This window comes from Somniosus microcephalus, chromosome 1, assembly GCF_052327205.1.
Source record: "Somniosus microcephalus isolate GS21.2 chromosome 1, FLI_Smic_1.0, whole genome shotgun sequence".
NCBI lineage: Eukaryota > Metazoa > Chordata > Chondrichthyes > Squaliformes > Somniosidae > Somniosus > Somniosus microcephalus.
Genome location: NC_140987.1, coordinates 150,824,871 through 150,852,437, shown reverse-complemented (window position 1 = coordinate 150,852,437; position 27,567 = coordinate 150,824,871). Strand labels below are relative to the sequence as shown.

At 42.8% G+C, this 27,567-nt stretch overlaps 1 protein-coding gene across 2 annotated transcripts in view; it reads left to right on the top strand.

Moving 5' to 3' along the window:
• LOC147124410 (sorting nexin-24) overlaps positions 1–27,567 on the top strand; it is a 291,382-nt gene that overhangs the window by 113,548 nt on the left and 150,267 nt on the right. For both annotated transcript variants that reach the window (XM_085986697.1, XM_085986707.1), the window contains 2 exons: positions 3,903–3,986; positions 7,259–7,363. In XM_085986697.1, coding sequence (XP_085842823.1) covers positions 3,903–3,986; positions 7,259–7,363 — 189 coding nt within the window. The remainder of the gene's footprint in view (positions 1–3,902; positions 3,987–7,258; positions 7,364–27,567) is intronic.

The following is a 27,567-nucleotide window of genomic DNA, read 5'->3' as shown; positions in this document are numbered from 1 at the left end:
CAGGCTTCTGTAGAGCTGCTTTCTTGCTCTCGAGTTCTGTTGCAATACCGCCCCTCATTCTCAGTCGAAACACCACATTCACGTCTTGCTGCCTTCACAGCAGCCACTAATAGCATTCTGTTGGCACATGATAGCTATTGTAAAACAAAGAACTCCCCTGATGATTCTTTCCTCACCTCACGCTCCAACCACTTACTTTCCATTCAACACCTCCCTAAGAAAGAAAAAACTTGCATTTATATAGCGCATTTCTTGACTTCAGGGCATCCCAGAGCACTTTACAGTCAATGAAGTGAAGTCACTGTTGTAATGTAGGAAACATGTCAGTCAGTGTGCACAGCAAGATCCCACAGCAATGAAATAAATGATCAAATAATCTGCCTTAGTCCATAGATAATCTGTTCCCTTTCCTGCTTGCATCTTGTTGCTTCTCCCTATCAACAAATGCAAAAAAAAGCAGAAGCCCCACATGTGCACTCTCCTTTTCAGTAACATCTCACTAACCTTGTCCTCTCTGTAGGAGAAAATGATGCATACCATCTTCAGCTGCGGTTCAAGAAGGCGGCTCACCACCACCTTCTCGAGGTCAATTAGGGATGGGCAATAAATGCTGGCTTTGCCAGCGACACCCACATCCCATAAATGAATTTTTAAAAAATGTAAAAAAAGTAGGTCTGGGGGAGGAACATCCAACATCATGATTCTCCAAGCTGGAGCAGCAAGCTCTCAACATCAGTGGCCCCTTGAGAGCTGCCACATTGGAGATTCTGAGGCTGGGGGCTTATCTAATCAGGGTCTCTGACTATTACTTGTACCCCCTCATGTAATTCAGAAAAACATACATTCAGCCAGCATAATAATATTGAGATGCATTGTGTGTTGTGACCATCCTAACTTGTCCCTGTATGATCCTGCAGAAGAACAGACCTAGGAGGAGGACAGTCCTTCTGAGGGAAGCCTCATCTTCCGCTCCATCTCTCCCAAGTAGTAGCACAGAGACTGGTACCACGGCTAGGTTAGAGTGTTTTATAGAGGGGTGTACACTGGGTGACTCAGCCAGCACAAGTGAACAGGAATAACAACAGAAAACGCTGGAAAAACTCAGCAGGCCAGGCAACATGGGGGCTGGGAAATGGGGGAGGGGATGAAAGAAGAGACATTGAGATATTCAAGGTGCGACGAGATAGTGATAGAAACGATGAAACAAACAATGGCTCGATGAAGTGTGGAATGCGCTGGCGGAGTGAAAGAGATCCACACTTGGTTTGTGTCTTTTCCTTTTCTCTCTCTCTCTCTCTCCCACATGGCAGCTGTCTTTCCCAGCCCCCAAACTGCCTTCTAATCTTTTCATTTCCTGCCTTTTTTTCCTCAGTTCTGTAGAAGGGTTTCGACCCGAAACGTTGACTCTGTTTCTCTCTCCACGGATGTTGTCTGGCCTGCTGAGTTTTTCCAGCGTTTTCTGTTGTTATTTCAGATTTCCAGCATCCGCAGTATTTTGCTATTGTACAAGTGAGCAGGAGCTGGTATTGGTGGCAGGGACAGCCCAGGAGATGGCAGGTGATATCCTCTCCCAACTCTGTTGAGGAGGACAGAGATGCAGGCTTCAGGGACCCAGCTATGACAAGAAATCTGCTTGCTTCACACAAGCAGTTATACCAGGTATTGGAATACCTGCCCAGGAGTTTCAGCCCCATGGGTGAAACTATGAAGCAGTCTGCTTCCAGCCTGTGTGGTGTCATTTTGCACAGCATCGCCACTCGACAGTCTGCCTTGGAGCGTGTGGCCTGCTTCAACCAGGCCCCCACAGCAGGAGTCTGTGTTGCCAGGCTTTTCAGCTTTGGAAGCTCAAATGTCTGCCATCTAAACTTTGGACTGCACCTTGGAGAGACTGGTGGACCGAAATAGATAAGGGCTTTCAAGGCGTCATTTGTCTTCTGCAGCCTTCTTCCCTGCTGATCAGTAGGACTGATGAGTCTCGCCCCTGAACAGCATCAAAGGTTGTCAGCTTGTGCCTTTTTTCAGGAGAATACATAAATTTGATGGAATCTGATTGAGCAGATTGTACATGTTCTTATGAAGGCATCAGTATCGTGGGTTACAAGCATATTTTTGTTTATTTAGGATATACTTGAGTGATTAAATATTTTACAGCATGCTAGGGATCTGGTCGTCTTGAGTACATAGGAATGTCAGCTTAATTGGCTTCTGGATATTAATTTGTATCTGCCTATTGGAAGGAGCTAGGTAAATTGGTCAGATGGTTTTTGCTTCACCAGCAATTTATTTCCCTACTTGAACACTAATTTGTTCTGCAGTGACTTAAGAACAGCAAACTTTATGATGGATTGTTCATCAAGCTGTTGCATATTTTTTTTTAACCATGAAGTAAACTGGAAAAATGGGCATTCTCTAAGTTGGCCTTCATTAGATTCTAACCAAAGGGGCAAGTGGCATTGATTCATTGGAGACTTAAAAAAAAAACTAGGATGTTCTAAACTTCATACTGTTGGAGATGCTAGATCTAGACCACGATTAAATGTAATTAAACACAATGAAAAAGCAAATCGTGTTAGAAACAATAGAATGGCAAGCCATTTGTACTTTACATATTTTTAACATTTCATTATTTTAAATCATTTTTCAAGTTTCTTTTGGTAATTTTGCATTTACAATGTGCTTTTGGATAGTGCATTTAACAGGAGTGTTTTTCACTTTTTATTGAAGCTCATTTCTGTACTTTCTGTTCACATTTTATGTTCCGTTCTCTTTTAATGAAAAGTAATGGTTTTCAGTAATTTAGGAAAACATTGCTCAGAAAAGAAAAAAAAATTGCTCTTTTTTTTGTGAGGCATAAAAGTAGATCAGAAAATCTACTTGCTTAAGATCTTTCACTGTGTTCTCCAAATGTTACTTACTGAACAGTATATAATATTTTTGTCTTTCAGCATGTATGTTCTGTACTGAGTACCTATGCTTTGTTGGCTGCTTTCTTCTATGTTCTTTATCATCCATTTTCCAGACCAAATCAGTGACCCAAGATTCAAGGCAGAGGCACTGTGCAGGGTATTAATTAGCTCACCCAGAGACTTGCTATCCTGGCCTTTCAACCTTCCACAGGCCAGTGAATGCAATAGAACCTGTCATATTTGTCTTGTAATGAAAGTGAACTTTTGCCATGTCTCATCATGTTGCAGCAGACAGAAAATGTCCAGCTGAGATTTTTTAAATGAATATATATGTAGGTTGGAAAGAAATTAACCTGCAGCAGGCGTGGTTGCACATCGCTGCGCTACTTGTAAGATCTTAATGGTTTCTGTTGTCAGGTGTACTGTGCATAGAACCACAATTTATAAACTTGTATCTTCGCTATGCGCTCAGTAAAGTAATTTAAAGAAAACTGCAAATGCTAGAAATCTGAGATAAAGAAAATGTCAGAAATGCACTGCAGGTTGATAATCTGAAAGGAAAAAATGGATTAATGTTTCAAGTGACAAAACATTAACTTACTATTTACTTTTAGATATTCATTAACCTGCTGTGCATTTCCAACATCTTTTGTTTGTAGCCTGTTAACTGGTTTAATTCCAAACTGGTTTAGTAAAGTTAGTGCAGTATATTTAATGACTCCTCAATGTGCCAAAGATGGGAAGGTTTAAAAACATAAATAACCCAGAGTATAATTGCTGTTGAAACAGTTTGTTGAACAAACTTATCAGCCGAGCTTTTATCAGAGTCATCATAAATCAATGCTACATTTAGGTGTCTCTGGAGTCCTTTGTTTTTTTGTGTGTGTAGATCATGTCATTAACAGTAGGAGCAGTCTTCTGGCCACATACCTAAGATGCACTGACAAGTACTGTTTTTAATATATATATATATATTTTAATATTTTGCTTTTGCAGGTATTTAAAATTGAAGTACTCATGAGTGGAAGAAAGCACTTTGTAGAGAAACGGTACAGCGAATTTCATGCACTCCACAAAAAGGTAATTTCTTTCATTCCTCCTCCTCCTTCACCCCCCCCCCCCCCCCCCCCCCCCAAGCCCATATCTACCCACTGTAGGGTTCTGCTACAGGGCCACAGAGCAAGTGGAATTGTTAATCATCAGCTGAAGGGGCACCCTTAGAGTATTTATCTAGTAAGCAGCTAGGTCCTACTGGAAACTTGAATTGTCTTGAATTTGTCTCCATTCATCTGAAGAGTTCATTACTCACCTGGCAATGCTGTCATGGAAGGAGGCAGCTGCAATGATGACTCCTTGACTTCTGTTGATGGAAGGATTCCTCAACGAAATATTGTTCACAAATGCTGTTTTCTGAGCTGATGCTGAGTACAACATTTGTAACACTTTGGTTGGCTGCAGACCCAATTAATCACTGTACATTGTAACCATTTGTACAGTAAGCTGCACGCAGCCATATTTTTGAAAATCGGTTATCTTGGCTATCTTGTTAAGGCTGTCAGATTTACCCTTTTCACAGCACAATGGAGACCCCCACTACAGAAAGTACTTCTGCACTGTTCTGTCAGTTGGTGGTACTGTATAATCGGAGTTGGTTTAAATTTACTGCTTAGAGGTTTTCTGCGCTTTCCGCCCCCTACTCCTGTTGAGGGTGGCCGCAACATTGGCCTGGAACGTGCAGCCCAGATAACGGCAAACAGCAGTGTCGCTGTCATTTCACCTTTGAATACTGACCGCAACTTCAGGATTTACGGCAGCCTAATGCGGAAATCATAAAGTTGCAGTCTGTCATTCACTGCTCCGACACTGGCTGTGCTGTGGACCCCCACTGAGCCGGCAATCAGTGAAATCACCTGATCTGCCAAAACTTCCCCTTTTTCTGAACAAATATCGCTGTTAGAAACCCCATAAAAAGTTAGATCCATTCAAATGAGGTGTAACTGGGTTTTTTTAACAGCGATCTGAGTAATAACTACTGATACCCAACCGTTCTGGTGCCGAAAAAAAGAATTTTATATTGGTGGAATGTCAAATTTCTCCATTAAGTTAAAAAATTATTAGATTTTAAAATGAATAAAAAAACTTTTTTAAAGTTTGATCATATTGATATTTCAGCTTCTACCTTAACCCTTGTGTATGTAAAAAAAAAAAAAAAATCTTTATTTTGCTCTCTAAATATTTTAAAAAGTGATTGATTATGACCTCTTTCTATTTCTTAGTTCCCTGTATGTGAGAATTCTGCAATATGTTTGGTTGCTTAGACAGCTTATTGATGTCACAGCAGCTCGCACTATGGGATTCCCACTATACAACGTTGATTTCAGCTGCACATCGGAAAAAACAAACTTCTCGCCACAGAGATCGCAAGATCTTTGTGGGAAGCTTACTTCACAGCCAGCGGTGAACGCCTTTGCTTTGCTGCTTGACTGCAAATTGTAGGCCATTGATTTCATTTCAGGCATCCAGGGATAACCTTTGGGCCAGATATGTCACAAGCTGCTTGCAGAGTAGTGTTTCCTCTACTGTACCCCAACAATGTGCCTTAACCACAACCTCCATAGAACACCCCTTACTGCATCTTTGTGAATTATTTTGCTTTCTACATTGACAAAGCTTACGGTGCCTTGAGATTAACTGCTTGTGCCAAATTGTGGTTAGTTTTGTTGTGTGAATCCTTTCCACCAGGAACTGCCCAAATTCTGTTAAGACCCTTGTAGCTGACAGAGAAAATGCAATTTAATTCCACTTGTCTGGGCTGGATTTGAACCCAGGTGCCAGAGGTGAAAGGTGTGCATTACTCAGTCCCCAGTGGACTACTTTTTTGTGTGTTTGAGGCACCAGTTCCAGTATTTTGTTTCCCTTAAGGCCATATGCTTCTAAAATAATTGTTGATAGAAACCTGGGAAAAAATGAGTTTACAAAAATGTGCATTTGAAATTAAAATAATGGTGCATGCTATTGGTTGGGAAATCTGTTCATATATTAGGTTCATGTGTTTTTGTTTAATTTTTAGCATCTGACTTTTAATCAAACAATTGCCCATTGTAAATTTTCTTAAAGCAGAATGCAGAATCGTGCATATTTGTATAGTGCACTATTTTTTAAGTGAGGAAAAATTGTAATCTCTGATTGTCCTATATCAGCTAAATAATAGTCATTTACTGAAACATTGGGGTGGATTTTTGCATGTTTCGCAGGAGGGGGGCTGGGGTGATGGTGCCCAGGGCAAAGGAGGTCGCAACTTTCCTTTACAATCAGTGTATCTGCACACCAAGATCCCTTTGCTCCTCTTTCAGTTAAAATTTTACCATGTATTTCCTTCTACTATTCTTAATTACAAAATGGATTACTTCATATTTCTCTGCCATGCATTTACCATTTACTTTCTCATCCTGTATTCTTTCATAGATTTATTATAATTTGCCAAGCCCCCCAATTTGGTGTTCTCTGCATATTTTGATATTGCTCCCTCAATTCCCAAGTCCAGATCATTTATGTACCTAATAAATAAGAGCCCCAACAGTGGCCCCTGCAGAGCATATCTTGCCAGTCTGAAAAGCTTCACTTTACCCCAACTGTTTGCTTTCTGCCCTACAACCATCTCTTCATTCTTATCACCTAATTCCAGGTACCATTATCTTTGCCTTAAGTCTCTTTTTTATGGTACCTTTATCAAATGCTTTTTAAAAATTCACATAAACCCTATATACTGCATTTTTCTCTTTTTTGTCACCACTGTTATTTCTTCAAAGAAATTATAAATTTGGTCAAGTATAACCTGCCCATTAGAATTCCATGCTAGCTCATGTTTGTCCAGTGCTTAGTCATTTTAATTCTGTTATAGATTCTAGTCATTTATCAGCAACTGAAGTAAAACTAACTGGTCTATATTTTTTGGCTTATCGTTGTCTCTATTTTTTGATATGTATTTTTCTCCTTGGCGATGTAATTTTGTTAGCCATCAAAACTAGTTTGAATCTAAGCATGACAAGTGGCAAGGTGGCAGATGACAACATGAAAGCTGACCAGTAATTTGGTCAGACTCTGGGCAGTGAACATCCTTTGAAGTTTTTTTTCCCCCATGGTAGCAAATCTGGAAAATCCATCTGTATTTAACCTTGTATTCATGCTGTGAAATAAAAAGGTCCCTCTGTTAAGTAATTACCTTGTGTATTATTCTGTATAATCTATTAACAAAATGGGAAAAAGAGGAACACTATTTAGCAAGATAGCAGTCTTAAAGTGGCTTTGAGTTTTGTTAAATGTAAATTATAAATTGCTTTTTTTCTAAAAAGCTGAAGAAAAGCATTAAAACGCCTGAAATGCCTTCAAAGCACGTGAGAAACTGGGTACCTAAAGTCTTGGAACAACGACGCCATGGTTTGGAAGCCTACCTTCAGGTATAGTGTAATTCTTCCAAAATGTATTTTTTTTTTTTAAAACAGCTTACCTCATAAATCAAGATTATGTAGCCCAGTTGCTTAAATGTATTCTGCATTGGGAGTTCCTTTCTATCTTGTGTAAATGAGCTTATACGTGGAGTTGCCCTCAAAGGTGTTTAACCTGTTAAATATATCATGGGTTTCAACCCACAATACATGTTTCAGCTTTATTTTGTCATACTGTCACACACCTATGAATTCTGCTATGAAATATTGATTTATCAGATCACAGGGCACTTCACAGCGCAGAGTGTTGATGCCAAGAATTCTGACATACAGACTACACAAAGATAATGGCCCATTTCTGTCACTGTCATAGCAGTAAGAGTCTGTGGGTCCATCCAGGCTTTCCATGCGTGTTGTTGTAGGAATAGCTATTACTAACTGATCTGTTAGAAGCTCATCCATTTTCCCCACCTCCTTATTAATATTGCACAATTTTTTTGTGTCTTCTACAAAATCCTTTATAGGATACATCCCTGGTGATTAGTTGTGGCAGTTCTTTCACAAGCATGAAAAACGTATGTAACCTTGATCCTGTGCGTGGTGACCTTTTATTTGTAAGAATGAAATGATTTATAAAGCCAAGGTGATTATTTAATATGTCGTCTCAGTACATAGAAATGAAAACTATTTCTCAGAGTCAAAGGTTTAGATCAGGCCGAGATGTAAACTGCTAAGGATCAGGGCAGTAGTCTGATCTGAGAACAGTCAGCTGTAAAAGTAGATGTTTAAAAGCTATGGGGGAAAAATTCAGTTGTTTGCGCCTCCCGTTAGCACCTTTAAAGAGGGCGCTAATGGGGCGCAAAGCAACTAGCGCCTGAGCGCAGCGATGTTTGCGCTGCACGCGAAATTAACTAGACATTTTGCGGCGGCGCTAAACACATCGCCACGATCTCCTGCGCCGGCAGATTGTGACGTCAGTCGAGTGCGCAACACCCCGTTAGCGCCCCAGACCGGAAATTGAGTGGCGCCCCCTGCCTTACCACCTGCCGCTAGCAACGACAGGTTGAGGGGAGCGTTATGTTGTCAGAAAGGGACTAGGGGAGCGCTAATTAAAGACGACCACTTCCTGCCTTTTTTTGTCGGTGACATTTTTGCACCACGCATTCAGAGAGAGAGACTTCTGGAGAGATTCAACGCTGTATGAAGGAGTTTTGGGTACTGAGCAGCACTTTGCAGGTTGATTTTGATTTGCTCTTGTATCGATTTAGAAGAGACTATGGGGGCTGCACTCTGAGCTCTTTCCCTGGTTCTCTCCATTGTTCTTTCCAGCAGATTTGATGTACAGGTCTCTCCAGGCTGAGATTCAGGCCAAGATTCAAGGCTGCAATGAGCAGGATGTGGATGGAGAGCAAGATCAACCCTCCCCTTTAAGATAAAAACAGAAAATGCAGGAGAAACTCAGCAGGTCAAGCAGCATCTGTGAAGAGAGAAACAGAGTTAACGTTTCAGGTCGATGACCATTCATCAGAACTCCCCTTTTAAGAATTGGACGGTGCCAGTGTGTCTGTGTCCCATTGCTGACTGACCTCACATGAGCCTCGCCAGCGCTGTGAGGTAGCGCCTCGCTCCTTGGCCTTTGTGCCTTAAGACAGGTCTGAAGCGCCTGATTTAGCGCTCCAATCACCTCCAGGGGCGATAAAAACCAAGTTTGCCGTCGGAGGCGATAATTAGCACCAGGCGCTAAACTTTGCGCACGGCCGCTAATGGCGCCCCAAACGGGGCGATACCAAATTTCTCCCCCTATGTGTTTAATAATTGGCTTCTGTCTGGTTTCAGGCCATTATCAATTCACCATGTTGCCTTAAATATTTTACTACTTATTTATCCATGGTTGTTTTTATAATAATTTATCTAACAAATGCATAATTCGAGTATTTCAGAAACAGTCCTTTGGTAGGTTTAATGAATAAAGTTATCCAAGAAAATTTGAAAGACCTCTTACATTTTTAATATTCAGTAATGTTGCAGAGAATGGTATATTTCTTCACTTCGTTTTTCTGCTGTATTTATTTTATTAATAAATAAACTGACTACTGTGATGTAAAAGAATTTTGACAGGAATTGATTAGAAACCTGGGTGCAGCTCTAGTTTAACCAAAATTGGATGAAACCTTGAAAATGGCATTGTTGCTGCCCCAACATAAAATGTGAGTCCATGTGGGGCGATAGAGATAATGTAACACCTAGTACAGATATAATAAAGGTTACAAATAGTAGTGAATTGTCTATTTATTCTATACACTTGTGTCTACTGGCAGAAGTTTAAATTAGTTTTTAAATAAATTCTGGAACACCAGATGATGCCACTGACTATTATACTGCACCTGTTACACTTTGTTGAATCATCTTTTATGGCTTACTGACCACCTGTGTGTTTGCTGGAGAGGAAGATGGAGGAAACGCATTTACCAGCCTACCAATTTTTACTGAAACTATGCTGTAGTGGTAATATAACCACAAAGTGAGTCCTGTTGTAGTAATTTTAAAATTTTCTAAAATCTGAAGTTGTTACATATGCCCTTGTTCTCTTCTCTTTTTATTTGATTGTTTAGAAGGCTACTGTTGATCATAGACATTCAGGTTTAGGCCTGCTATTGCCATTTTACCTATTTACTTTAAAGAATTGCCACCGACAACAAAGGGCGGGATTTTAAGGTCCGGCGGGGGCGGTTCCGGTGGCGCGCGGGAAACCTGGAAGTCAGTGCAGTGCGTCTTTCAGTGGGCTTTTAAACCCTGCCACTGCATTACCGTATGATTTGTGGGTTCCCTGAACAATTGGCGTCAGCAGTCATGATGACGACCCGCATGATGCAATATCAACTCTAGTATTTAAAGGGGCACTCCAAACATGCAAGTTGAAGGAATTTGGATCCAAAAAGAAGGAAGTGGGAGAATGAAGTCCAGAAAGTCAAAGGCTGCGCCTTGGTTCAGTGACACCTCCCTGGATGTGCTGCTTGGGGCTGTGAGGACATGGAGGGAAATACTGTTCCCTAGCAACAGGAGGAAGAAGCCAGCTGGGGAAACCAAGAAGGTGTGGTTGGAGGTGGCACAAGAGGTCTGCAGCAGGAGCGTGCACATTATCCCAACCCCCTCACTCTACGTTCTCAAGCCTACTCCAGCATATCAATGCTAACACCAACTTACGTTGCAGGTACACCCATCCCTCTGTCTGTGCACTTCCTCACATCCCCATCTGTACATCCACCACTGACACTCGCCCTCATCCTTATGCAATGTCATGCCTCTCCCTCTTGGTCACCCTCTCCATCCATCTGTTCAACACAGGAGGAAAAACACAGACCACTAGGGAGAGGCAGAGAACTGGTGGTGGCCGTCCACAGATCTCATGGCTAGCAAGCGCAGAGGAGAAGGCCCTGGAAATCAGTGGAGTCTGTGTGCCTGGCCTTCGGAGATGGAGGCCTCCCAGCGACCAGGTGACAGACTTAAATATCAGTCAGCCACATGGCATACAACACTCACTCATGTTGACTTGATGCGACTTGACTTGATCAGTGAATGAGGTGAAAGCAGGGAATAATGGTAAAAAGTTAAAATTAAAGGCTCTTTACCTGAATGCACAAAGCATTCATAACAAGATAGACGAATTAGTGGCACAAATAGAGATAAATGGCTTTGATCTAATAGCCATTACAGAGATGTGGTTGTAAGGTGACCAAGGTTGGGAACTAAATATTTCAGGGTACTTGACGTTTCAAAAAGACATGCAGAACCGAAAAGATGGCGGGGTAGCCCTGATAATAAAGGATGACATAAGGACAGTAGTGAGAAAGGATCTTGGCTCGGAAGATCAGGAAGTAGAATCAGTGCAGATGGAGATAAGAAATAACACGGTGCAGAAAACACTGGTGGAAGTAGTTTATTGCCCCCCAAACAGTAGCTATACTGTTGGACAGTGTATTAATCAATAAATAATAGGAGCTTATAACAAAAGTAATACAATAACCATGGGGGACTTTAATCTTCATATAGACTGGGCAAATCAAATTGGCAAAGGTAGTGTGGAGGACAAGTTCATGGAATGCATTTGAGACTGTTTCCTAGCACAATACATCATGGAACCAATCAGGGGACCGGCTATTTTAGATCTTGTATTGTGTAATGAGACAAGGTTAATTAGTAATCTCATAGTAAAGGATCCTCTGGGGAAGAGTGATCATAATATAAAATTTCAAGTAGAGTTTGAGAGTGAAATACTTCAGTCGGAAATGAGAGTCTTAAACTTAAATAAAGCCAATTACATAGGTATGGGGGCGGGTTAGCTAAGGTAGATTGGGAAATTAGATTAACGGTAGATAAGCAGTGGCAAACATTTAAAGAAATATTCCAAAATTCTTAATGAATATACATTCCATTGAGGAATAAAAACACGAGAAAAGTGATCCATCCGTGGCTAACTAAAGAAGTTATGGGAAAATATTAGATTAAAAGAAGAGGCTTATAATGTTGCCAAGAAGTAGTAGTAAGCCTGAGGATTGGGAAAGCTTTAGAAACCGGCAAAAGATGACCAAAAAATTGACAGAGAGAAAATAGAATGAGAGTAAACTAGCAAGAAATATAAAAACAGATTGTAAGAGCTTCTACAAGTATGCAAAAAGGGAGAGTAGCAAAAGTAAGCATTGGTCCCTTAGAGGTGAAATTATAATAGGAAATAAGGAAATGGCAGAGACTTTAAACAAATATTTTGTATCTGTCTTCACAGTGGAAGACCCAAAAAGCATACCAAAAATAGCGGGGAACCGAGAGGCTAATAAGAGTGAGGAACTTAAAGTAATTAATATCAATAGAGAAAAGGTACTTGAGAAACTAATGGGACTAAAAGCCAACAAATACCCTGGACCTGATAGCCTATATCCTAGGATTCTAAAAGAGGTGGCTGCAGAGATAGTGAATGAATTGGTTGTGATCTTCCAAAATTCCCAAGATCCTAGAACGGTCCCAGCGGATTGAAAGGTAGCAAATGTAACCCCGCTGTTCAAGAAAGGAGGGAGGGAGAAAACCAGGAACTACAGGCCAGTTAGCTTCACACCAGTCGTTGGGACAGAATCACAGAAACCCCACAGTGCAGATAGAGGCCATTTCGGCCCATCGAGCCTGCACCGACACATATCCCACCCGATCCCCGTAACCCCTACACCAACACATATCCCACCCTATCTCCGTAACCCCACATATTTTAATCCCCCTAACATTAAGGGTCAATTTATCATAGCCAATCAACCTAACCTGCACATCTTTGGACTGTGGGAGGAAACCGGAGCACCCGGAGAAAACCCACGCAAACACGGGGAGAATGTCTGTGTGGAGTTTGCACAGTCACCCGAGGCCGGATTCGAACCCGGGGCCCTGGCGCTGTGAGGACCATGCTGGAATCCATTATTAAGGAAGTGGTATCAGGGCACTTAGAAAACCAAATATGATTAGGCAGAGTCAACATGGTTTTATGAAAGGGAAATAGTGTTTAACAGATTTATTAGAGTTTTTTGAGGATGTAACTAGCAGGGTAGATAAAGGGGAACTAGTAGATGTAGTATATTTGGATTTCCAAAAGGCATTCAATAAGGTGCCACATAAAAGGCTGCTACACAAGATAAGGGCTCATTGGGTTGGGGTAATATATTAGCATGGATAGAGGATTGGTTAACTAACAGAAAACAGAAAGTAAGGATAAATGGGTCATTTTCCGGTTGGCAGGCTGTAACTAGTGGGGTGCCACAAGGATCAGTGCTTGGGCCTCAGCCATTTACAGTCTATATTAATGACTTCGATGAAGGGACAGAGTGTAATGTATCCAAGTTTGCTGAGGATACAAAGCTAGATGGGAAATTAAGCTGTGAGGAGGACACAAAGAACCTGCAAAGGGATATAGACAGGTTAAGTGAGTGGGCAATAAGGTGGCAGATGGAGTACAATGTGGGAAATGTGAGGTTATTCACTTTGATGGGAAGGCTAAAAAACAATATTTTTTAAATGGTGAGAAACCATTGAATGTTGGTGTTCAGAGAGATTTAGGTGTCCTCGTACAGGAAACACAAAGCTAGCATGCAGGTACAGCAAGCAATTCGGAAGGCAAATAGCATGTTGGTCTTTATTGCAAGTGGGTTGGAGTACAAGAGTGAGGAAGTCTTGCTACAATTGTACAGGGCTTTGGTGAGACCACAGCTGGAGTACTGTGCACAGTTTTGGTCTCCTTATGAGAAAAGACATACATGGTGCAACGAAGGTTCAGTAGATTGATCCCTAGGATGAGAGGGTTGAGTAGATTGGGCCTATACTCTCTCGAGTTTAGAAGAATGAGAGGTGATCTCATTGAAACATACAAGTTTCTGAGGGGGGTTGACAAGGTAGATGCTGAGAGGTTGTTTCCCCTGGCTGGAGAGTCTAGAACTAGGGGTCATCGTCTCAGGATAAAGTGTTGGCCATTTAGGACTGAGATGAGGAGGAATTTCTTCACTGATGGTTGTCAATCTTTGGAATTCTCTACCCAAAAGGGCTGTGGATGCTCAGTTGTTGAGTATATTCAAGGCTGAGATGGATAGATGTTTGGACTCTTGGAGAATCAAGGAATATGGGGATTGAGTGGGAAAGTGGAGTTGAGGTCGAAGATCAGCAATGATTTTATTGAATGGCAGAGCAGGCTCGGAGGGCCGTATGGCCTACTCCTCCTCCTAATTCTTATGTTCATTATGTCAACAGCGAGTGAAATATCATGTGCATAATGATTACGTCAAACATTCTTACCTTGACCGTACTCATTCATGTCTTTTCTCTCCCACAGGGCCTTCACGCATCCCACGGGAGGTGGTCCAGCTGGTTGCCGCCATGTACAACGCCTCAGAGGAGGTCACTCCCTCCGTCACAGGACTCCTGCAGATCGTGCACCAGCTTAGATACTTGCACTTCAGTGGGACCAGTAAGCCAGATAGTTGGGTTTTCACCTGGTAACTCACACATCAGAAATGAATATGAGCAGATGGTGGAGACAGGGACAGCAATAGAGAGTCCGCATTGGCGGGCGCAGGAAGCTCCAAGCTCTGTTCAGCTGGTTGCAGATGCTGTACCTTGGGGACCGTTGACGAACAGGATACTTCTGGAGCAGCAGCAGAGAATGTGCGATGTACTGGCAGGCGTTCCAACCGCACTGTGCACACTTGCAGAGAGATTGGAGGAGTCTGCCTCGAGTATGAGTGCCATGATGTCGGAGGCCTTTGCGATGATGTCTTTGCCCATGGAAAGATTGTCACCTGCATAGAGCATCAAATGCAGCAATCACATGAGCGCATGTAGGCATTCACCAATGGCTTGCACACTATGAATGCCACTTTAAATAGGATGACTGGTACCCTAGCCTCGGCCATTCATCGCCCCACTGATCTGCAGCAAAGAGTTCTCCAGCTCATTGCGAAAAGGAAAGTGAGGCTGGGCCATGAGAGAGATCATGGTGAAAGGGGACATGGAAGTGGGGACTTCGCTCAAACCACTTCCACTTCTCACCCGTTGCCTCCCCCTCAGTCAGTACTCCACATGCTGCCTCGTGTCCCGATGACGAGTCTACCCCTGCACAGGTGCAGTTGGAGCAGTGTTTGGCGGGGCCCTCATGGGCTCCAAAATGCAGAGAACATTGGCTAAGAGCATCTCAGCTGTCAGGGCAGGGATCTGAGCAGCCTGCCTCTACCTCTGCTGAAGTTACAGGGGTTGCACTTCAAAGAAGTGGTAGGAAAAGGAAGAGTAAAGATTTGTAGTCGCACAAAGGTATGCACACGGGTGCATTACACGTTGTTAAAATGTTATGTTTCTGTTTTATATGCGAGTCACATAAATATAATTGTCTTGCACCACTTTCACGTCTTATTCTTGGTTGCTAGCTAGCAAGTGGTCTTTTCAGCTGTGTGATGATGAATGCGAAGACATGAATTGACGCCGAGCAATAGGGGGCTGTGAAAGTGAAGCTTTGGTTATTTGCAGGACTGCTTTGTGTTAGTGACATTGGGGTGGGTGGGGGGCAAAAGTGGCTTTTGCATGTGGTTGTTAGATGGGTGCACTGGTGGAACCTAAGTGAACTTCGCAATAATGAGGGCATCCTGGGCAGCAATGTGTGCTGCTAGTGGTGCATTGCCTGCATCACCCTCATCCTCCTCCTCCTTGTTTTCCTCCTCCTGCTCCTCAGAATTGTCCAGTGAGGCTCTGTGCTGTACGCCCTGCGTCATGTCGTGCAGAGCGGCGCACACCACGACCATTCTGAAGACTTTGGCTGGTGCATACTGAAGGGTGCCTCCAGATCTATTCAGGCACCTGAAGCACATCTTCAGCATGCTGATGGCTTGTTCGATGACGCAGCTGGTGGTCATATAGCATTCATTGTATCCCTCCTGTGCCTCATTCCTTGGGTTTCTGAGAGGTGTCATCAGCCACGTTTAAAGTGGGTATCCCATGTCTCCTAGGAGCCAACTGGTAACACTGCTACCAGGTGCGAAGACATTTGAGAGGGTGGACTTCTGCAGGATGAAAGCATCATGGCAACTGCCCGGGAATCATGCACACACCTGCATAAGAAATGGGAGCTGGAGTAGGTCCGTAGGCCCTTCGAGCCTGCTCCGCCATTCAACAAGATCATGATTGATCTTCTACCTCAACTCCACCTTCCCGCACTATCTCCATATCCCTTAGTTCCCAAAAATTTATCGACCTCTGTCTTGAATATACTCAATGACTGAGCATCCACAGTTCTCTGGGGTAGAGAATTCCAAAGATTCACAACTCTTGAGTGAAGAAATTTCTCCCCATCTCAGTCCTAAATGGCCGATCCCTTATTCTGAGACTGTGACCCCGTGTCCTAGATTCCCCAGCCAGGGGAAACATTTTCTCAGCATTAACCCTGTCAAGCCTCTTAATTTTATGTTTCAATTAGATCACCTCTCATTCTTCTAAACTCTGGGGAATATAGGCACACCAGCTGCACATTGATGGAATGGAAGCCCCTGTGGTTGACGAACATTCCTGGGTGATCTATGGGTGCCTTAATTGCCACAAGTGTGCAGTTGATGACGCCCTGCACCTGTGGTGCCAGAGCCACAAACCCGAGCACCCACTCATTCTGACTGGCGTCGTCACAGGTGAAGTTCACATAATTGCTGGCCCTGGCAAAGAAGCAGTCAGTCACCTGTCATATGCATTTGTGTGCTGCTGATTTCAAGATCCTGCACATGTCTCCGGTAGTGCCCTGGAAGGATCCAGAAGCAAAAAAGTTGAGGGCGGTGGTGACTTTGACGGCCACTGGTAAATTGTGGCCACCAGGTCTAGTTGGCAGCAGATCTTGTTCCAGAAGGCTGCAAATGTCTGCCACCACCTGACACGACACCCTGAGCCTCCAGAGACTCTGGTGTTTCGACATGTGGAGGAAGCTTAGCCTCTGCCTGTAGAACCTGTGTGCCAGGTATGGCCTCCTGTGAGCTGCACCTCTGTTTATCCTCTCCTGTGGAGCTACAGGTCTCTGAGCAGCAGGCTGTTGCTGGTGCAGTTCTTGCTGGTGCTGCTGGTGGTCATCTTGGTCCTCATCTGAGGTCCAAAGTAACACTGTGTAAGCGGCACCCATGCTGATATGATAGATCAGAGCTACAAAGTGCAGATCGGACTCCGAACCTCAAGTGTCGATGACCCCTCAAGTATGTAAAGTAACTTCTCAGCACAAATACTGTGAACAAACCCTTTCACACAAGCAGGTAAGAAAGCAGCTGTGAGGACAAGGGTTATGGGCGGGAAAGTGGAGTTGAGGCCAAGATCAGATCAGCCAGGATCTTGCTGAATGGCGGAGCAGGCTTGAGGGGCTAAATGGCCTACTCCTGCTCCTATTTCTTATGTTTTAGGACTCTGTGCTTATTGGCATATTTCCCTGTCATGGCTTCAGCCCCCTCAGTTGCCACTTTCTTTTCACCTTGCTTTCACTGGGAAATCCGTGGAGCCAAAGTTAACCACCCAAACCTATGTTAATATCTCTGTAATTGAGCGATTAACATATTGAAATTGACAACCCTCCTTTCCCAAGGGGGTTGCACTCACACAGCCTAATGCATTGCAGTTAAATGTGGAAGTCGGCAGGTTGGAACCGGATTCCTAACATGCTCGCATTTTTCCAGGATTTCACCGCTCACCCGCACCCAAACTCATGCGCTCATCCATGTTAAAGTTCCGCCCATGGGTTCTGCAGTGTAAAAACTTTTATATAGTGTCTTTAACATAGAAAAACGTCCCAAAGCACTTCACAGGAGCATTATCAAACAATATTTGACACCGAGCCACATAAGGTGATATTAGGAGAGGTGACCAAAAACTTGGTCAAAGAGGTAGGTTTTAAGGAGTGCCTTAAAGGAGGAGAGAGAGAGCGGTGCAGAGGTTTAGGGAGGGAATTCCAACTTTTGGGGCGCGGGCAGCTGAAGGCACGGCCGCCAATGGTGGAGCAATTAAAATCGGGGATGCGCAACAGGTTAGAATTCAAGGAGCGCAGAAATCTCTGAGGATTGTAGGACGGGAGGGGCAAGACCATGGAGGGATTTCAAAACTAGATGAGAATTTTAAAATGGAGGTGTTGCTGGACCGGGATCCAATGTACATAAGCAAACACGGGTGATGGGTGTTGGCGCAAGTTAGGATACGGGCAGCAGAGTTTTGGATGAGTTCGAGTTTTTATGGAGGGTGGAAGATGGGAGGCCGGTCAGGAAAACGTTGGAATAGTCAAATCTAGAGGTAACAAAGGCATGGATGAGGGTTTCAGCAGCAGCTGAGCTGAGGAGGGGTGGAGACGAGCCACGTTACGGAGGTAGAAGTAGGCGGTCTTGGTGATATGTGGATATCTGGTCAGAAGCTCATCTCGGGGTCAAATAAGACGCCAAGGCTGCGAACAATCTGGTTCAGCCTTGGACAGTGAGGGATGGAGGGGAGAGGGATAGAGTTGATGTAACCTTGTAAAGTAAGAAACGATACAAAGCTAGGTGGGAAAGTAAGCTGTGTGGAGGACGTAAAGAGTCTGCAAAGGGATATAGACTGGTTAAGTGATCGGGAAAGAAAGTAGCAGATGGAGTATAATGTGGGAAAGTTGAAATTATCCACTTTGGTAAGAAGAATAGAAAAACAGTATATTTTTTTTAAAAGGTGAGAGACAATAAATGTTGGTATTCAGAGGGGTTTGGGTGTCCTTCTACATGAATCACAAAGTTAACATGCAGGTTCAGCAAGCAATTAGGAAGGCAAATGATATGTTGGCCTTTATTGCATGTCATACACGTAGACTGTTAATTAAGGCAGGTGACTTGAAAATACTGAGATACTTCCCAAGCTAAATTTACCTTGTTTGGCTATCCTATGTATCAGACTCGCCATAGATTGATTGGCCCTGAAGTTGCGGTGTCTTTGACGGCGTACTCTGAGTATACCATTGTATTCTCTTTGAAAGGCCCCAGAAATTCCGGATTTCCATTTGTGCTTGTATAATTATATGGGGATTCCATTGTATATCATTAGGGGATTCCCTTTGTAAATGATTGCAATGGAATTCTCCTTTGTCATTGGAGGACCTGACCCTCGTGATCCCAGGGGCGCTTCCTAACCGCCTGGGTTCCATGGGCTTTTACAATGCCATACGCCTGGAGGCCCGAGACTGCAACTCTTCGATGCCTGGAGGTAAATTCATAAGTGTTTTGCGGGTCGGAGGATTACTCCGGAGGTACGCCTCCAATCGTAATTTCTAGGCCATTACAAATTTCAAAAAAATTATTGCTGGTTATTCAAAGCCATTTAATTGCATACTGCTCTGCTTGGATTTTGCTTTTATAGTATCATAGAATGATACAACAGAGAAGGTGGCCATCGTGCTGTGCCAGCTCTTTGGTAGAGCTATCCAATTAGTCCCACTCCCCTGCTCTTTGCCAATAGCCCTGCAAATGTTTTCCCTTTAACTATTTATACAATTCTCTTTTCAATGTTACGATTGAATCTGCTTCTACCACCCTTTCAAGCAGTGCATTCCAGATTACAACAACTCACTGTAAAAATAAATACATTTCCTCATGTTGCTTCTGGTTCTTTTGCCAATCACCTTAAATTACTTTCTACCAGTAACAACAGATTGCAGGTAGTACAAAAATTGGCCTTATCGGAGTACATGTCACCAGTAAAAATCTCAAAATTATGTTTAATAGAAAGTAGAATTTGATCTGGTCTTCATAAATTAGTGGTCCTGATGATGTTTAATGTGTGACATAAAAAGTAGACTATGATTTAATTCAGAGCCACTCTTTAAAATTAAGAAGTAAATAATAGTAGAGCAGAGGGTGTTTTTGTGCAATACTTGCCTCTCTTGATATTCTACCTTGATGTAATAATGCCTGTAATGAAGTCACTAATATAATATTCATCTACTGCTGTAGATAACTTGGGATTTTTTGCTGCTGGCAAAATCTTTCAACCAATAACAGTATTGAAGTTTTTGCGGGGAAAAAAATAGGAACAAGAACAAACAAGTTCAGTAACTCTTCTGACTCCTTCCTATTTAGTCTCTGTTTTGAAGCCACGTAAAATAGTCTTTTTGTATGGTGAGAGCCAGCAGACATTCCACTCCCAGCAAGCTCGCAAGATCAATACTTGATCACTTTTTTTCCCGCAGTAGTTCAGATAAGAAGATAGCATTACTGAGAGTGCGGTTTTTAATATTTTAAAGAGAAGTTATTTTTCAATTAATTAGATTTATTTCCATCAAGAAACTGCTAAACCAATATCTTCAGTGATTTGGTGTACTAAATATATCTGGAAAATTGCTGATTTATCAAATTCTTGAATCCAATGAAAGATGCACTGCCCAAAAGCACATTTTTGTAACACAAAAAATATTTCATGCTTAGTAAGTGCCACTAATTCAGCAGTAATCGTTCTAAATTGAGGCCATTACTACAGTATTTACAAACCTATTATGAAGACAAAGGTACCAGAAGGCGAAAAGGACTTAAAATCACTCTTCCTCTGAATGTCGACTTAGTGCTGTTAAATAATATTAATGACTCTGATTGTCAGAATGTAACTGTGCTTTCCTTGGTACAAGTGATTTTATTGATCGATATGGATGCAGCCTAACAGTCAGATTATTCTACTCTGATTTTATCTGGGCATTAACTAAGTTTATTAGTGCACAAAAGTATCTTTTGGTAGATCTAGATGATGATGTAGATTAAGAAAAGCAGAATACCATCCATCATTTTCCTTTGTGCTAATAACTTAAATCCATCACTGTTTCTATCTGCTGGTTTCAGATCCCATTGTGTCTTCAGGCTTTTGGTAATGGCCTAAGTGAACCACAGCAATTTTCCCTCCAGTGGCAAAACTCTCCACTCAATTGTCATAGTGGTTTTTAATTTGGATTCAGAAGTGTAGGTGGTAGGAACTACTTCAGTTCTTTCAGATCTAGACACATCTTTCTTCACCAGTCATACATGGTGGTAAAACTATATATTTTTTGGAAACTGACATAGTTTATAATGCATTGCTGAATTCACAATTTACTGGTTAAAATATTTTATTTCTTGTGTGCTTTTTTAACTGTCGTCCAGTTATGTTTCTTTAGATATATAGATATATAAAAATAAAATTATTATTGCAGAATGAAGACTCTAGTTCTATTTCATTTTCCATTTTGGAATATCTGTACTGCCACTTTTCCCAAGCAAATATTATGTATGTTACAAGTTAATGCAACTAAAATCAGACATTTAAAAGTGTGTCTCTTGACAAAGTAAGCCATTTGCACTTGTGTCAAATTTAGTTCTTTTGATAGAGTTTACTTGGGTTAACTTAGATTCAGCAGATCCGCTCTATAATCAATGTAAGGCAAACCTAAGAGATGCAATTATTTTCAGTAATTTACGGCAAACTAATATCTAACAGAACAAATGTATTCTCAGCATAGATAACAATTTTCTTTTTATATTTTGTGTAGGAGACACAAGTCCCTGCTCCCACAGCTGGGTTACAGAATACTTCAAGCTAGTAAAATCAATTTTCAGTAGGTACCTCTCAGCTCATTGTGCCCAGTATCCAGTGTTGTAAATATCAGAAGTTTCTAATTTTGTTTTGATTATTTTCTCCCTCTCCATTTTATCTTTATTTTGTTTAATTCCATCCCTCTGCTGCTCTGCAATTGGGAAGGTTGAATAATGTGAGCCAAAAGCTTCTCCGGAGCTGCATCAGTATTGTTTCATAGTGCCAAATTAGATCCACACTAATACACCCATTTAGTAGTGTCAGGAACCAAATATACTGCTGTTTACCATTTCCGAATTGGTAGATCAATAAAACCCACCAGAAGTAATGGCCTGTGACCAAGGTTGACAAGGAGGCATAGGAAATTTGACCAGTATAAATGGCAGGCAAACCTTGCAAAATCTGCACACATCCTGCCTGCTCCAGTCTCTCAGACTTGCCCTTTTTCACATTCATTTTTCACATACCTGCTTATCTGCTTCTCTTACTAGTATAGGTATATTTAAACTAAAACTTGGGGGGGAAGGAAAATTTTGGAAAATTATTGCTGGATGTGCAGAACAATAAAAGTACAGATCAATATTGCTGCTGTATAATGCGTTGATCAGACCCCATCTGGAATAAATAAAAGCCAAACACTGGAAATCTGAAATAAAAAAAACTGAAAATTCTGGAAAACACTCAGCAGGTCAAGCAACATCTGTGGAGAGAGAAACAGTTAACATTTCAGGTCATTGACCTTTTATTATAACTGGAAAATGTTCGAGATTAACAGTTTTTAAGACCATGCAGAGCCGGGGAATGGAGGGTGGGGGGAGGATTGCAGGAGCAAAGAACAAAGGGATAGGGTGGAGGGCAGGAGAGATTAAATGACAAAAGGAATGAATGGTGCAAGGCAAAAGGGGATGGTAATAAGATAAGTAAAGAAACAAAAGCTAGGTCCAGAGGAGATGTAAATGGTTATAGCAGAGGGGGAGGGAAGTGTAATGTATGTACCTTTTTAAGGGAGAGAACTACTTTTTACAGCTCCTGTATACTGTAGTACCGGCAGTGACCACACCTGTATATAAACCCTGAGTAGTGATCTGTACAGTTAGTTCTAGAGTAACCCTCATTCAGTAAACACCTGTTGTACCGTTTCTCCTGCAGTCTGTGTCTTATTATACACAGACACAACATTGGCGACGAGCAGACTCAAACCTACCTGCAACTCTGCATCACCTCCCAGGGATTCGCTCCTGGAGAACAGTGGAAGGAGGTCGAGTCCAGAAGCACGGGCGTTGACCACGGGCAACTGCCCAGTCATCCAGCGGAGATTTGAGCATCGCAGGGGAGGCTGTCGAGAGCCAGGCTTGGCTTTCCAGTCACGGTGGTCCAGCGAAACGGGCTGGCAACAGGTACTGCGCAGACCCTTCCCGGACAGCGACGGGCTAGAGCCGACCGAGCGGCACAGAAAAAGGCCGAGCAGCGTTGACGGGGGAGAGAGAGAGAGAGAGGGCAGAGCGCACAGGGCACAGCTGGTGTTCAGGACCGAGCGGCGTCAACGGGGAGAGACGAGAGAGAGCAGAGCGCAGCCGGTGTTCGAGGGCCGAGCAGCGTCAACGGGGGAGAGAGGCGCGCAGGAAAACGCGAGGCGCTGCCATTGCCACGAGGACCGCAGAGAGCGGCATTGGCAGCAGCGCAGGAGCAGCGCACGAAACCCACAGGGTGTTGCCATTTGCCACGAGGACCGCCGAGAGCGGCGTTGGCAGCAGCACGGGAGACGACATTTTAAGTCGCAGCGGGGAAGAAAGGAAAGCGCAGGAGACACCATTTTAAGCCGCAGCGGGGAAGAAAGGAAAGCACGGGAGACGCCATTTTAAGCCAGTCTAACCACACCCAAAAATGCCAAAGAGTGGCAGTATCACAGCGTTCGACAATGAAGTCGAAGATTGGACGACATATGTCGAACGCATAGAAGTATACTGCAAGGCGAATGAAGTGCCAGATGGCAAGAAAGCACTGGTATTGTTGAATTCAATGGGTGCAAAAACGTATGGCTTACTACGAAACCTAGTAACCCCAGAGAAGCCAGTAGAAAAGGATTTTGAAAACATAGTGTCAATCCTACAGGACCACTTAAACCCCACACCGCTGCTGATAGCAGAAAGATTTAAGTTTCACAAATGGAACCAGCATAAAGATGAAAGTAATGCTGAGTATTTAACGGGACTGCGCAATGGCTACAAAGATGGTCCCTTTTTCTAGGGGCGCACCAATATGAAATCGCGTATAAGGGCACGAAACAGCATGGAAACGCTGATGGGCTATCACGCCTGCCACTGCCTACTGCGGAGGAAGCACCAGCAGTGGATCCTGTCAAAATATTTCATTCGACTATAATTGAATGCTTGCCAGTAACTAACGCTGGTATAGAGAAGGAGACCCGAAATGACCCGACACTGTCTCGGGTATATGATTTGACGGTGAAGGGATGGCCAGCACATAGCGACTCACTGTTGCCAGCATTCTCATTCAGAAGAGAACAGCTGTCAGTATGCCAGGGGACCTTGATGTGTGGATCCCGAGTGGTAATTCCACCCAAGTTAAGGGAGAGAGTGTTCAATGAGCTTCACGAAGGTCATCTGGGAGGGGTGAAAATGAAAAGCCTTGCTAGGGCTTATGTTTGGTGGCCGGGGATCGATCAGCAAATCGAGGACCTGACAAAGAGCTGCTCAGGATGCAAGAAGGTCCAAACTGCACCACCACATGCCCCTCTACACCCATGGGAGTGGCCCTCATCTCCATGGCAACGGGTGCATATTGACTTTGCTGGTCCATTCATGGACTCAATGTTTTTAATAGCCGTGGATGCGTACTCGAAATGGCCTGAGGTGATCAAAATGTCCTCCACCACCACGGAGAAAACTATTGCAGTCCTACGGACCATTTTTGCCAGGAACGGCTTGCCAGAGCAGATTTGCTCTGATAACGGACCACAGTTTGTGTCCGAAGAGTTTCGAAGATTTATGAAAAGGAATGGGGTAAGGCATTACACATCCGCCCCGTATCATCCAGCCACAAATGGATTGGCTGAGAGGTTCGTACAAACCTTTAAAAAAGCAGTAAAGGCCATGTGCAATGACGACATTCCACTGCAGCATAAGGTGGACAATTTCCTGTTAGCCTACAGAAATGCGACACATGCAGTCACCAACCAGGCCCCGGCCATGATGTTCTTTAACCGAAGGTTGAGATCTCGTCTGGATTTGCTCAGACCAAATGTACGAAGAATGTTGAGAGTAAGCAATTCCAGCACATCCATGAGAAGCCGACAAGGAGCTTCAATGTAGGGCAACCAGTCTTGGCCCGCGACTACCGAACAGAGAAATGGCAACCAGGAACGATATGCACACGGCAGGGGCCACTAATGTACACAGTGGATGTTGGGGAGAACATTGTGAGACGCCATGCTGACCAGATCCTAGAGTCACAGGAACGAGTCAACCCCATGTCTCGGCCATACGTACCTGGTGAGGAACCCGACGTACAGGTCGCATCTACCTCAGAAACAATAGCATTGGAAGCTGATGAATCGACTGACGACAGGGTGCTAGAATCGCCTCCGCACCAAGAGCGAGACACTCGGGAAAGGCGCTATCCAGAAAGGATCAGGAAGCCTCCCCAAAGACTGAATTTATAAATAGACTATTTTCAGCTAATGTTGCATGTTAAAAGTGTTAATTGTAATTAGTTTGATATTCAATTGCTAAATGAGTGTTATGGTACTGTTAATCTAAAAGGGGAGGAATTGTAATGTATGTACCTTTTTAAGGGAGAGAACTACTTTTTACAGCTCCTGTATACTGTAGTACCGGCAGTGACCGCACCTGTATATAAACCCTGAGTAGTGATCTGTATAGTTCTAGAGTAACCCTCATTCAGTAAACACCTGTTGTACCGTTTCTCCTGCAGTCTGTGTCTTATTATGCACAGACACAACAGGAAGCATCGAAAATCTGGCAGAGGCCCGGGAATATGGCGGAAGAAAGGCTGGTAGACCCCACTGATGCGGACTACCCCGCCAGCTGTGAACAGAGAGGGGATTCCCCACCCCAAGCACCAGCCCACGCTTCCTCCATTCCCAGTGGCTCTGGTGCAGCCATCCTCCATTACCAGCAGCAGCTGTCTGAGAAAATGGGAGTGGTGGTTAAGAACTAATGTCGTATCAAGTTTTGGTCACCTAATCATTAGGCCGTTGCTGCCCATGAGACCGTATAGAAGTGAAAGGTACAAACACTGGAAACAGAAATTTAAAAATTAGATAATTTGGAGGAAGAACAGTGTATTTTACTGCAAAAGAGGATAGGTGTTTGAAGGCATGGAGGGAGGTGATGAGACTGATGTGCTGAGAGAGGGTGTTCAAAGGGCTGAAGGCGTGGCCAATGATGGTAGGTCAGAGAATGAGAAGCAGGCCAGTGTTAGACGATAGAGGGTATGTGCGTGGACACAAGTTTGGAGCAGTTTGCAAAGGTTATTGGGGAGGGGCAAGACCATTGAGGGGTTTTGAAGGTGAGGGCTAATGCAGCCTAACCAGGACCATGGCACAAGTGAGGACACAAATCCATTAGACCTAACAAAGACATTCCATTTTGATTTAACCTAAAACCCAACTCACCTACTTTCTTCTCTAAACCTCTTCTCCAGAAGTACATCCAGCTGCTTCATAAACCCATTTATACTATTTACTTCAATCTTCCCATGTAATTTGTTCCGCAAGTCTATTAGATGTATTAGCAAAAAGAGATGTTTGACTTGCATTCTTCCACTCAGCTTTACAATTTTTTAATTTCTGTATCTGGTCTTTATACCCTTCACCATAGAGAACAATTTGTCTTGATGAGCTTTGTCAGTCCTACATAATCATGAAAAATTAATTTAGTCTCATTTTCCTAAAAGAACCAGCCCAATTTTTCCTCCATAATTTAAATTCCTCAATCTCAGAATAATCTTGGTGTCTTGCCTCTATCACCTCATGGGCAGTGATTTCCTTATGATTAGCAGTCCATACAGTGCTCCAGATGGGGTCTGATTAAACTTCTTGTATAGCAACAATATTGATTTGTACTCCAGATTCTTATGCTAATGCAACCCAGTACCCTTCATTCACTTTTTTTTACTGCAAAAAAGTATTGATTAAATGAATTTATCTGCTATAATCTCCATGTTTCTTTCCTGATCAGTATCATATATATAGACTTTCTATTTAATACATGGATCTTGTATTAATTATTTAACACTGATCCACATTAAACTGTATTTGTCATGTAGTTGGCCTAATTACCTAAAAAGATGTGAATCCTTCTGGAAATATTGCATTGTCTCTCGTCATTTATGCTGCTTCCTATTCTGGTGTTATCTTCAAACATGGAGAATTTCTTACTAAGCCCTTGCTGGAGTCCTTTAATTAATTTATTGGAAATGGGAAGGGTCACACCTGAGCTACCCTCATAATAACCCTTTTCCCAGTTGTAATATTTCCAATGCGTGGCTATTCCTGTTTTTAAGCCAGTTTTCTATCCATTACCACACCCTTTCCCATCCCCTGTTTCATGACTACCTAAGTGAGCCATTAATCACCTATCGGGGTGGGGGCGGGAAATCAAATCTACTGCAGTTTAGTTTGTTCGTCATGTTTGCTTTTTTTTTGGTTATGGTAAATAATTATGCAAGTATCTAGCAGTAAGGCATGCTTTACTTAAATCGACATTATATCAACAAGTAGATAGTGTTACTGTGAAATCTGTGATTATGCAAATCTATATCAAACATACTAAACAGTTAAAGAAAATGTACAAAAAACAAAATTTGCACAGAAGTTTTGTGGATGATGCACATATTAAGGGACCAATTTCAATATTTTCTCCAGTGAAATAATATTTCCCTGAAGATACAGTTCAAAAAGAAAGCAAGAAAGACTTGCATTGATATAGAGCTTTTCACAACCACCGGACGTCCCAAAGCACTTTACAGTCAATGAAGTACTTTTTGAAGTGTTGTAATGTAGCAAACACGGCAGCCAATTTGTGCACAGCAAACTCCCACAAACAGCAATGTGATAACCAAATAATCTGTTT